Genomic DNA, 12,933 nt, shown 5'->3' with positions numbered 1-12,933 from the left:
AAAATGCCCCCCCCCCTCCTCCCCATTAAAATAGCACAGAACTTGCAGAATTCACATTCATAATAATTCATAACAGGGTGAGAATCTCAAGTAGTATCTATATCGAGTATCTATATTAGACATGGTTTTGGTCTAAGCACAAACACAGAAAATAGTTGAGTATATTCAAGTGTATAATGATGGCCAGGTTGCTCAAAAGTGGAAAAAGGTGAATCATGCCCAAACAGGCAAACACAAATATGTGTTTTTTGGTGTGTGTTTTTTTGTGCCATGACATTTTACTGATGTAAAATATGCACCATGACTTAATAACTGTTGTGGAGCGCTGCTTTCATCCATATTGAGTCTGCTGGCACACATCTCGCTCCCATTTGATTTAATAAGCAGAAACTGCCTGTCGCCTAAATGAACCCACTCCACACTCCACTTCCACAATACGAGCACGTGACTGCAGGACATGACGACGCCTCCTGCATCTGCAAAAAGCTTGTTTGCTTGGCACAGGCGTGTTCCAGTGGGTTCGGGGCATCTTTGCCTGTGTGGAATATAAATGGCGGCAAGCAGGAAGAGGTCAGGAATGTGTCCACTTGTTTGGGCCAAATCGGCCGCGGTGCGGTGTTGTCGTGACCACTCACCGCCGCCCCCACCCCACTTTCTGTCCATGCCCTCCCTGATGTACGCGCTTGAGAAGGCGGCGGATGCTGAGAACAAAATGAAAAGCGGCGGCGGCGGTAAACATCCGGGCCACGTTCCAACTGTGACATTTTCAACTGCGAAAAGGATTTTTATAGTGCACATTGTAATGCTGCTTCCATTTATAAAGCTGAAATCTTTACACAGCCAAACATTCTTGTCCTTGGCGCGTTTCTATGAACGTACGAAAAGATGTAGAATAATAAGAGGTGAAAGTAAAGATGATCAACTAGTATTAGGGAGTACAGCGCTGAACTTACTATATATTGCGTTGCATCTACCACACCCCCTCAGTTTTTTTTTATATGGATGTCCCAATAACCGCAATATCTTGATATCGCAATATTAATATTGCCACGTCGTCGTCATGCTACAATATTTAAAGCACCACATCTCCATCCAAAAAAAAGTTACTTTTCACCTGCTGCAGCCAAGCACAGCATTATGAACTACATAGACAATGATACTTTACGCTGCTGGTTCAATAGTTGTTTACAAACAAGTAATTCAAGATGGCGACCATACTGGCATAGTGGCATGGCTATAGCAGAAAACTATTATATATTTATAGTATTATGACGAGCTTTTTATATATATATATATATATATATATATATATATATATATATATTGTCAACACCACCACAATATTGTGATACTTATCGTATCATGAGGTTCATATCGTGATATCGTATTTAGAAATTTGGATATCAAGGGATAATTTTTTTAATGTTTTTTTTTTTTTTTTTTACAGTTTACAACTATAAATTGTATTTAATTTTGATTTCATTTGAAATAAGAGAAGTTGTCTCTTGTGGCTTTACAAACAACACGCCTCACGACTGAATTTCAAATTGTGCTTCCTGAGTGTAGTACCACATTGTACCATAACATGCCAGGTGGCAGCACTGAGCTCTGAGGTCCCCTACTAAGATACAAAATGGCATGACGATACAGGAGGAGTGCACATTCAGACACAACTTATGTGTTATTTTGCAGTTTAAAGTTTAGTTTGACTGTAAACTACATCTTGGAGTGGCAATAAACAGCTTGAAGCCTTTAAAAATATATATATAGATATTGTTTACTGTTTGCCAAAGTGCTGCTTGTTGGGAATTGTTGAAGTTCAATTTTCATTCATTCATTTTGTTTATTTCAGGCAACAACTTACAGTTGAACGCAAAAGAAACAATTCAGAAAGAAAGGAGAGAAAAAGAGACACATTTTGCCTGAAAGAGAGTGTGGAGAAGAAAACATTTAGTCCTACCCCCATCTTTAATCTATAAAACACACTGACATCATGCCGGCGCTTGTATCTGAAATTTGCACTTCTAAGTCAAAGCAAAAAAAATATATTAAATCCAAACGTCGGCTTGCATCTCGAAAATCTTGTAATTTGGGTTAGTGGTCTTTTTCTTACTGTTGCCAGCAGAGAAGCGGCTCATATCTAGTCTGCTGGTTTTGCCTCCGAATTTCAGTGATGTTGCTTTGACTTCTCAACAGCCTTTGCGTGGGCGGCCCTTGTTTAAGGCTGGTAGGTCGAGTAGTGGGTGTTGTTTGTACCGTATATCACGTCCTTTGATCAGTTGGACGGCTGCCCGGTCCGTCCTGCTGTGCCATGTTCGGATTTGTGGTGGGGCGGAGCCTCTGGAGAAGATCCAGAGGGCTCTCCTCTGAACCTTCTCCGCAAGTCTTGCATGTTGTTTGTCGCATCCCACCAAGAGCACGGCTCCACATTCAGGAGTGTGACATTTAGGGCTAGCTATTGCCATCAACCTCACGATACGATACGTATCACGATACAGAGGTCATGATACAATACGTATGGCGATACATAAACCAATATTTTCCATTCATTTACTTGTATTTCTATTGCAACAGTCATATGTTGATCTGTCATTTATGCTGGATGGCAAAAATGTTTTTCTTAGCAGTTCTTCTGGTTTACGGCTTGCACTGAAGAGCAATGAGCAGCTTTCACAGAAAAGGCATGAGCCAATATGAGTAAAAAAGTATCTAAATGGCAGCTTTAAAAGGTGCTTATTTGAAATATTTGGAGAAATAACAGCATTTTTTCATGTCACAATTTCGTTTTTTAACAAAATAGAGAAAAATAGGTACATTTAGAAACATACCGTGTTAAGTTTATAAGTAAATAAATGTTTATTCTTCCCGTTTTAATTTTTCTTAGCAAGACACAGTATCCAATCGCTGATGGGCTGTTTTTGAAACAGACAGATACAATCTACAGTTTCAACTTGCCTAGAGTCCTCTAATAAAGCTTCAGATGAGACGTTCACACCGCTGTGGGAGGGACACCCTCGATGATCTGCTTATTTCAAGCTGACGGCTGCTAATTAGCTTTCCTGCTAACGCGATACACCTGACGCGTTAGCTGACGCGTTTGTTCAAACTCCGGCGTCTCAATTTTCCGCTCGCCTGCCGGAACCATTACATCCTTTGAACCCTCAACGTTAAGTCATGCTCAATCTCATTAGGCACTAATTGCAACGCAACTGTGCTTTTATTATGGGAATTTGTAGTCTAGCCTCTTGAAGCGAAAGCTTGCAATCAAAGCAGGGAGGGAAGTTAGCGGCCTTGCATGTCTTCCTCCTTTATGTTTTTAATCTAGATATTTTGCAGGAATTTTCTTTAACTTACAGAGAACAAAAAAGGACATTTGTGGTGCCGTGAGGCAATTTATGGCGTTTCACTTCATTTGAATGGGGAACGTTTATTTGAAATCCAACTCTTGTGGATTTTACGTGTTTTGTTACGAAAAACTTTATGGCAGTAATATTGTCTGATATGAATATTTTGGGGGAAAAAAAGGGATCACATTGCTCAAACAGGTTGCAAAAATACTTGGTAGATAATTGCTACGACGTTTTGGTGACAAAAATGCATCACTGCTCACTCAGCGGCAGTGTGGAAGCGACCGAAAGCTACTTGAGACGACCTGCGATCGCTGCTGCTCTTAATGGATGAACATGAGCGGCGAGGAACAAGTGCAGTGGCACAAAGTCAAGATTCATCACCAGATTATGTCCAATAATGCGCAGACAACAACTGTGTGCCAATGACAACTTTATCATTAAACTAGACAAAGTGCGATTTCTGCAGAAATTGCGTGGGATGCTGAAAAGCCGAATACGTGTACTTAAATCATTTCAGTGAAATTATAATGCATTTCCTGATATGATAATCAGTTGGTATCGTGAATATTCATTTGTGCAATTGTCATTCCTTGATTTTAGTGAACGATGGTGAAAATGTGTAAGGAGCTTTTATGGTGCCTTTCCCTCATCAGATCTCGGCTGCTTCAAGCGGTCGTGCACGTACGTCTGTCTGCGCGTGCGCGTTTTTCTGCCCTTCAAGCACAACTCGCCCCATGCAGTAATTCCATGTGTTTTTCCTCGCTGTCCGAAGTCAAGGCTTCACCTCAGGCCTACGCGCTCGCCAAAAGTGTTTTTTGAAGTCAAACGGGGCCTCTGAAAAATAGATGAGTTTCGAGTGCGAGGAATCACATCGGACTAAGCCACCTCACATTCGCTTGTAAAAGCCGGCCGGGCCTGGCAGGGAAATATGTATATTCTTATCGGACATTTTTATTACTAACGGAACGGCTGCATAATGAACGTCTGCAGGCTTGTTCCTGGAGAACTGCTGGTTTTATGTCTTCATCAACACTCCCGAGTTGTCCTTTAATGGCTAGCGCAGCACTTTTTCTACTTTCTCAGCGCGGTCGCCTAATAGAGGTCACCATTCTGGCGAACCGCTGTTGGCATAGAGTCTGATTTAATAACCGGCTGCGTGACTCTCATTTTGTTTTTTTTATCGTATCGATTCCCGGGAATTCCTCTTTGAGGCGGATCCGGGTCCCGGGATCGATGACGGCGTGATTGGAAAGAAACTGATCATGGCGGTCCAATTATAAACTGTGATGGATGACGATGCAGACAATGAGCTCTCAAAAGAGGCTCCGTTTGAAGGGTTGACTTTGGGCTTTTGGATCCACACAGGTAGCAGATGTTGTTTCAGGCCAACAGGAAATTCAAACGTATCGCAAGCTTTATTGTCATTTGTGTTGTACACGTGCTTTGGTAGCAATCAGACTAAACCGCAAGGACGAACGAGGTCGTCTGTGAAGGACCCATGGAAATGATTAAAATGGCTTCAAAGTAAAAGTGCAGAATGCTTATTGTGTGTTTACAAGGAGGACTTTTTGAGATGGATATGTCGGCCAAAGTTCATGTTACTATGGAATCTGGATTTTTTTTTAACTCTTTGACTGTTATCCAAAAAACAACCCCTGCAGTGCCAGCAGATTTCGAGCATTTTCACTCATCTTTCAAGGCAAACAGAATATTGTGTGCTATGACGACATAAACATGGTGGATACCATATGAAGGATTAGATTCCATTCTTTCATTAGACACGTTTCCACCTTATTCTGTTCTTTCGTAATCACCATCTGAAAATAGATAATTTGAGTAACATCAAGCGAAAATGGAAAACATAAGGAGAAAACAAGCTTTTTGTGAAAAGATACATTTTCTGCATAACAGTGACTTTGACACTACTATTTTTTTTCTTTAGTGACGCTCTGTGAAGTAGATTTGTAACAAACACTTTGATCATTCGCGTCATCCTTGAAAACTTTCTATTGGCTAAGATCTGCCATGTTTTCATGTAATTTGATACCCTGGGAGCCCATTGAAAAGAGATACACTGCTGCCATCTGCTGGCCATTGTTAGTGGGCGTTTTTGAATTAGTCCAGCGCATTCACAAAGCAGCGCTGCACAAGACGTTGCACTGGCCATTAAGAAAACAAAAACAAAAACGTAGTTGACGTCAATTGACATTATTGGCGGTATTAAATTAATGGCGTGACATCAAATTTGTCAAACTTGACCCAAAATTGGCTGTGTCAACCCAAAATGTTTATGTTCCTGGTTCTTTTTTGGGACTTCTTTGTGGTTGCACACACGAGGGGATATGTCTTCCAAATTTCAAGTCAAACTGGTTTCAAGGGCTGAATTTTTAAAGTTTCTTTTTTTTGTCTGACGGTGTCAAATTGAACAAAATTGCCCCACAATCTGCTGGTCAAACCAAAATGGCTGACTTCCTGTGTTTTTTGGGGGTGTGGCTTCTTGAGTCGTTTTCGTGGGCCCACTGATGATTAACATGCCTGCTGAAAATAACGTTGCCTGGCGAAAGCTGGTTCAGGAGCGCAATTCTCCGAAAAGGCCAAAACGAGAAACACATGATTCAAAATGACTAAATTGTGCTTGCATAAATGATCTAAAACTCTCCAACTCTACTCTTTCCCTGCAGGTCACATCACATTAGCTGCTGGCAGCTCAGAAAGAGCCTCACAGGTAAGCATCTTAACTCCACAACAAATTCAACCGCTCGCGTTAATCATCCAGTTCCTCGTGTTCCCCCTGCCTGTGTTTAAGACTTTAAGTACCTGCTCAGAGACCCCCTACCTTACCTCTAATTGCTGAATGATGAGCTTTGGGATCCAAAAGTTGCATTTTGCTTTGCGGCCTTCTCTCAAGGTTTCTTTTTTTGGGGGGGATTCTGCCTCGGTACTTTGCGGCTCGATAAATAATGAACACTTTGCTTCTTCGGCTCGCTGTGAGCGTGTTGACAGTGAGCTTCCTTGCAAGGCTGCTTAGCAAGGCAGGAACGGGAAATTACTGCCTCGCTCCTCGCTCCTCTGTCATCTCCGTTTGCCGTTTGTCAAAATCCGTTTTTGGGATGGTGGCGATGTATGCACTTTTCAACCAAATGTGATGAAGACTCGAGAGAGAGAGGCTGTAAAACAACGTGGCTAGAAGCATGCCAAGACATTTAAACATGTATATGTACGCTAAGCCTGGGGGGGGTTGCCTGGCACGCCGCCAGGCTAATAAAATGCTGGGGCGAATCATGGATAAGGGAAATTGAGGACAGAATTTTTCCAGTGAATCCAGGGAGCCGTAGCGAACCAATTTTGGGCTTTTTATTTGTTTTCTGTTTGTCAAAAATAAACATGATGTGTAATTAACATGGCTAATGAAGAATAACTTTGAATTGTAATATCATCAATGGCATGTACATGTAGCCACTCTTAAAAGTGTTTGAGTTATGAAAAAAAAATGGATACAAAATATTTTACTTGGTTTAGAGTGAAACATTTTTTGTCATTTTTGTTTTTAAAAATAGTATGTGAGCTGTGTCAGGGTTAGAGATGCCGTTCACCGCTTTCCTCGCTAACTTGTTGATGATAGGAATGTGTCTTTAACATTGTGGCGTTAAGTTCCGGCGGTCGGTACAGCCGTGAATTTGTATCGGCTGAGTCCTGATATGTGATTTGGCGAAAGTGAGGCAGCAGCGAGATCCTGTGTGTGGATTATAAGTAATACAGACGCTCCCCACCTTACGAACGAGTTACGTTCCGGACGATCGTTCGTAAGGTGAATTTGTTCGTAAGTTGCTTCAGTGCTATATTTTGTATTATAATTTATGTTTAAAGCCTATATAAGTATATTGAAGGTTTATAGAAGTATGTTTAAGGCTTGTACAAGTAACCTGCATTGGTTTGTACTGAAAAAAACTTTTAATAAAATGGAGAGAATACGTACAGTACTGTACTGTACTACGTATGTTAGAGAGAGAGAGCGAGAGACACACACAGTATGTACATGTACGTAATAAGATAAATAAAATGAAGTTTAACTTACTTTTGGAAGATGTACTCGATGCTTAAGGAGATGATGGAGGAAGAGGAGGATTTTATATCATGAGAGATTCTTCGTCATCGCTAGAATCGGCTTCAAAAGTTATTTCCTGCTTCATGGGGACCGGCGTTTTCTTCCTCCTCCTCCTCGCCACGTTGCTCAGCCTCCAATGAGCTCTCACAGCGCCATTCGTCGGTATTAGCGGCGGAAAGAAGCACTACGCGCAATACAAAATCTAACTTACAGCATTTCTTTCCGAACATTTTTCGACATACCGTACGCGCAGAAATGTTCGTATGTACCGTTGTTCGTAACTCGAATGTTCGTAAGTAGGGGAGCGTCTGTACTCTTTTAAGAGACAAAAAAAATGGCACACTATATTGAACATGCTGATTTTCAACAGTTAACAGGAACAGGTTTTTCAAATAAAAGTCAAGTCGAAGCTAACTTGACAAAGTCAACGTTAAGTTGACGCTTTCAAAACCCTTCAGCTAAGCAAGTCCAAATTCTAAAACTGGAGACTACCAGCCCCTCATTTCCGGTGAACAGCATTTGCTCGGGGACTTGCATGGACGTTCTTATGTTTCGTCAATATGGACAAATAAACGAGATGAAGCCAACAAGCAAGGTAGTATTATCTATTATAAGCTTTTCTTAGATGTGGGGGAAATGACCTAAATAATGTTCGGACATTGACATGTGGCAGCAAGAAGGTTGTTGCTTAGTTACCATGGAATGCCATTTAAAGCTTTTGTGTGTGTGTGTGTTAATGCAGTAATGAGGATCTGGATGAACCGAGCACACTGGGTTGTTATCACCCCGCCCTGATTTCCTGAAGTAGAGGACAACACTAACAAATTAGAGAGCGATGCACTTTTTTGGGTCACGCGAGTGCTCCAGTTTAGTCCCGGCCTGGCTTAAGAGAGCGGACCAGATCCTCAATAATAGCATTTTAATTTCACGTTTTTATGGCAAATTGCTAAAATGGCCACGTTAGGTGGCGCAGGCAGAAAAGCTTGGAAATGTGATGTTGCCCATCTGTCAACAATGCCTGCTTCTCCAACGAGGCTCATGTGGGAGAATGATTTTGTCCTGCATGGAATTGCCGCAAAATGGCCGCTCGAGAATGCTTCACGTGACTCACCCAAGTAGTTGAGGCGGACTTTGTACTTTCGTCTAACGCTGTTGTTCTTTTTTTGGGGGGCATTGGCTATGGCTAACGATAGCCGTTTGTGTGCTTGATGCTAATAGCAGAGAGATAACCAACCAACGTCTGCTGTCAACGCCGCACTCTGCGTCATTCATCATCAAAATGGGCATTCAGTGCGTTTGTACTGACCCGATTATTGATGATTACGTTGACAATCAAAAACCCACTTCCGGCAATGCTAAGTCCGCCGATTTCTCATCAGTCGTTAATCGTCAGCAAAATGACGTCAATGACGGGTTGATGGACATTCCGTCAATATATGTAGACGGAATGCCCACTTCTGGTTTTATCGGGCGTCTTGCAATGATGATCAGTCAAACTGGTGTTGGTAGATAACTTTTTTTTTCATGCTTCCGAAATCCTTAAAATGATCAACATACCGACTCATTTGGCGTTTGTATACCGAATTTGGTGTCAAACTGTGAAATTGGTGTTGGAGGTTATTCCCCCCCCCCCCAACTTGCAATTCCTCAATGTGATCACCAAACTCTGATGCCATGCTGCACTTACATCAGACGGAATAGGCAATAAAGCTTGGCCAGCCCGTTTAACATCTGCTTCTGATTGGAGCCTGTTTGCTAGCAGGAGTTTGTCTAAGTACATTAGAGTCATAGAATTGGCCCAAAATTGTCTGCTTCAAACCAAGATGGCCAGCTGCCTCGATCTTTCATGTCCTTGTGACTTTTTTGTGCCTCGTTATGATTGGCAATTTGACGTGTCCACCAAATTTTGTGTCGATGGGAGTAAACTGGCGTCCTTCGGCTTTTCTAGCTTTCCAAACCCTCGAACATCTCAACAATCTTTCACACCTGCTGAGTCAACTCAGCAAAAAGCTTCGGTTCTTCAAGTGCGGTGTCGGCAACGATCCACTGTCATTTGGCAGTCATTTGGGAAAATTCCCCAACTGGAGTTTGCCAAAGTACATACGAGTCCCGGAATTCACCCATGGGTGCTACTAGGTGAGCTTTTAGTATTTGGGTATGTCCGGACTTCCTCTCAAATGGCTATTAATTGATCAGAAGTACAGTATCATAATAAACATGGATTCTCAGAGAGCCTTGGCACCGTGTGCTGCTCAGGCTCTAATTTCTGCTTGGCTCATTAGTTATTAGCTTTGTAAACTTTGCAAATTTGTTTTGCTTTTAATCTTCTCAAAGCAACAGTGCGTGTCTGTTTTAATCACTGTTTGGCCTCGAGTTGTTTGGATGAAGGTTGCGGCCAAATGAGCTCAAATGAGATGAGGAAGAGCCCCTGACTCGAACCAGCTGGACTCGTCTCATCACCATAAAAAAAAAAAAAAAAAAAAAAAATCTGATTAGTCTCCAGCTCCTGTCATGTTATTTATGTGTCTGGCTGCTAGTTTGGTCCCTTATGAAATGAAAAATTGTGACTAATCCATGCCTGAATTTGAAACAAGAAGTCAGCCATTTTGCTTAGTATCGGCCATTGCTGGCAAATTCCAGGGCTCATAATATGTAGAACATCCACTAGGGAATAAATGGGTACACCAAAATGAAGCCCGGCAGAACGCAGCCTACTCGAAAGTATTAGTAACTGCTGATCAGCCATCTGAATGCTTCAACTTGGAATGACTCACGCGGCGGGGTTACACGGTGACAGATTTCACCCCCCCCACCCCCACCCCCGCTCTGTGGTTGCCCGGGGCAACACGATTTAGACCACTGTCAACAATTTTCTCCAGTCTGGTGCGTTTTCTGGCAGCTGAGTCGAGCGCTCATAAAACGACAAGTGAAAAGCATCGGCGTTCAGTCTGAGCGAAGGATGAGCCGGAGAGCGTTTGAGGGTCCTCTCGGGGGTCCTCAGCTTAGTTAATGCTCATATTTATGTGATTAGCTGCCATCTTTAGCGACATATATTCGTGTCATTTAATGAAAGATGGGGAAAAAGACACACGGGGGCCAAATATTCAACCTTACTGTGATTATACTGGCATGCAAATGTAAAGTGGAATTGAGTCTCTTGTTTTATTAATAAGCTTTCATTCAACGGTACTGAAATGATGCTAATCTTTAAGAGGTCATTTAAATATCCTCCTTCATTTGTGATATTCATTTTCACTTTCCCCAAATCTTCTGGGTTGGAAAAAAAAAACCACTAATGATTTTTTCACATTAAATGACTCACTCTTAAAAGTCCCTCAGCCTGAAATATCATGCATATTACATTTTTAAAACCCTTTAAAGATCTTTTAATTGCCTTTACACTTCTCGATGTCTTAGTGAGAATGTTTAAAAAAACAACAACATTTCTATTAAAAGACATTTTATTTAAAATTAAAATTGAAACGTTAATTGAGAGATTTATTGATTATCAAAATAATTATTTGCAGCCCAAGTGTCTTTCACTTTGACTTTAAAGTTAACGCTTATTTTGATGAAACATCCCCTTCCCATAAACTGCTATTTGTTTATTCATTTATTTACACTTTAAAAGCCACTCTTAATCTTAACATCAGCCTGAAATATACATATCAAATATTAATTGTATTTTTGGAGTGTTGAACCCAATGGAGGGCAAATTGAAAACGACGTCTTGCCTCGCTGCTGAAATAATAATAATAATAATGATGTGTGGCGCTATTAATGTTGGCTAATGGTGCGTATGTAAAAATGAAGTGGAGGCAAAATGTATGTGTCAACTTCATAAGTCATTTCAAGTTCACTCTTTGCATGATAAACTAATTCAATAGTAAATAGTTGAAAATAAATATGAATATTTGATGTGCATATTTCATAAAAGTTTGGACCGCAACCCACTGTGGGCTGTAGGAGGCTTGTTGCTACGGTTACGGCCCCACTTCTGGCCTCCTGCTACTTAATTACATCCTTAATTTACCTTGACGGGCTGCGCGTAATTACACATAGCGCAATAAAGCCGCCACAGTGATGAAGTGTGACTAATAATACAAGTTGCCATCATATCTAAAGTACATACTGCGAAGGTGCATGCATAAAATGTTTAAAAAAAAATCAAAACCTGTGCTAACATTTTAGGAGTAGGCAAAATGCAACAAAGGCTGCGTTCACACTGCAGCTCAATTCCGAGTATCTGATTTTTTTTCATGCAGTGTGAACAATTCCGATTTTTTCACACCAGATATAAATCGCATATGTATGCGATGCGACTGCGAACGTTCATCCGCACGCATCCGATTCATACGTCATCAAAAGCCTGATAAAGTGCTTGGAAGGGAGACCACTGACACGTCTGTGAATAGACAAAGCTGTTTTGAATAACATTAACCTTTTATTTGTCTTTAATGTAATCACACTTGAAACATGAAGCGTAAAGTTGACATTTGTGGAGACAGTCGAAATTCAGGCCTGCGGACGGTTCATCACGCACGTCAAGGACGCGACGTCGTCTTCAATGAAATGAAGATATCGAGAAGTCTCCCCTCATTTCCCCCAAATATTTCTACCTCTTCCAATCTCGCTACTCTGGCGCTATGAGATGGGGAAAAAATGAGTTTGACGGGTTTCTGCTCTGATTGTAAACACTGACGCTCGAAGAAGCCAAGGACGGGAAAACAGTCCACCAATCGGGAGCGGGCGTTCACAAATCTTCATTTGCATAATTTATGCAGGCAAGACGCATGAATCCAACTCCTAACACGTCCGCAAAAGGAGTCCACCAGCCCACCGATCAATAGCTCGCGCTAAATTTGCATATGGGACTGATAAAGGTCGCTTGCCTCGGCGGCTTGGCTGGCGGTAAAACGTGAGTCGGGTGAATTCCGTGAACACTACAACTTGACGTCGTTTTGGGTGTATGTCACTCGACGTGTGCCCTTTGCGCATGCGAGTCGCATCGCGGGCGCATTGCGTTCACATTAGATGTTGCGTTTGTTTTTGTCATGGAAAAAGATCGGATTGAACAAAAATCCGAATTGGGCATCGCGCGCCCTGCAGTGCAAACGTAGCCTAAGAAAGCTTTGAGAGAGGACGACATGCACACCTTGCTCATGTTTTATGATTTTGACATCATCCACTTTTTCCTTCTCAAAGAGAGAACTATGATACAAACAAAAAACAAAACGTGAGCAAAACACACTCACTGCGAGGTAACGACATGAAGTGATACTGGCAGCTTGTTTTTGCTGGCATCTAGTGGTGAAGTGTGTGAAGCCCACTCTGAAGTTGAATATTTGCTCGGTGCCGGATTTCACTTTCCTTTCTCGGGTTTCCTGACAGCCTCACGACTCTGGCTGGAAGTGTTCGGTTTAGGGAAACGGTATGGGATTTATTTATTTATTTTTATAGGTTTTACGTGAACTAATG

At 41.7% G+C, this 12,933-nt stretch overlaps 1 protein-coding gene across 3 annotated transcripts in view; it reads left to right on the top strand.

Annotated features, from left to right (window-relative positions):
• Positions 1–12,933, top strand: part of b3glcta (beta 3-glucosyltransferase a) — a 57,583-nt gene that overhangs the window by 13,316 nt on the left and 31,334 nt on the right. For all 3 annotated transcript variants that reach the window (XM_077566026.1, XM_077566025.1, XM_077566024.1), the window contains one exon: positions 6,032–6,075. Coding sequence is in view for 1 of the 3 variants with exons in the window: in XM_077566024.1 (XP_077422150.1) it covers positions 6,032–6,075 (44 nt within the window). In the remaining 2 variants the exon portion in view is untranslated. The remainder of the gene's footprint in view (positions 1–6,031; positions 6,076–12,933) is intronic.

The sequence above is a fragment of the Vanacampus margaritifer genome, chromosome 5, assembly GCF_051991255.1.
Source record: "Vanacampus margaritifer isolate UIUO_Vmar chromosome 5, RoL_Vmar_1.0, whole genome shotgun sequence".
NCBI classification, from domain to species: domain Eukaryota; kingdom Metazoa; phylum Chordata; class Actinopteri; order Syngnathiformes; family Syngnathidae; genus Vanacampus; species Vanacampus margaritifer.
Note: the sequence above shows the minus strand (reverse complement) of the source record. Positions and strands in the feature narration are given on the sequence as shown.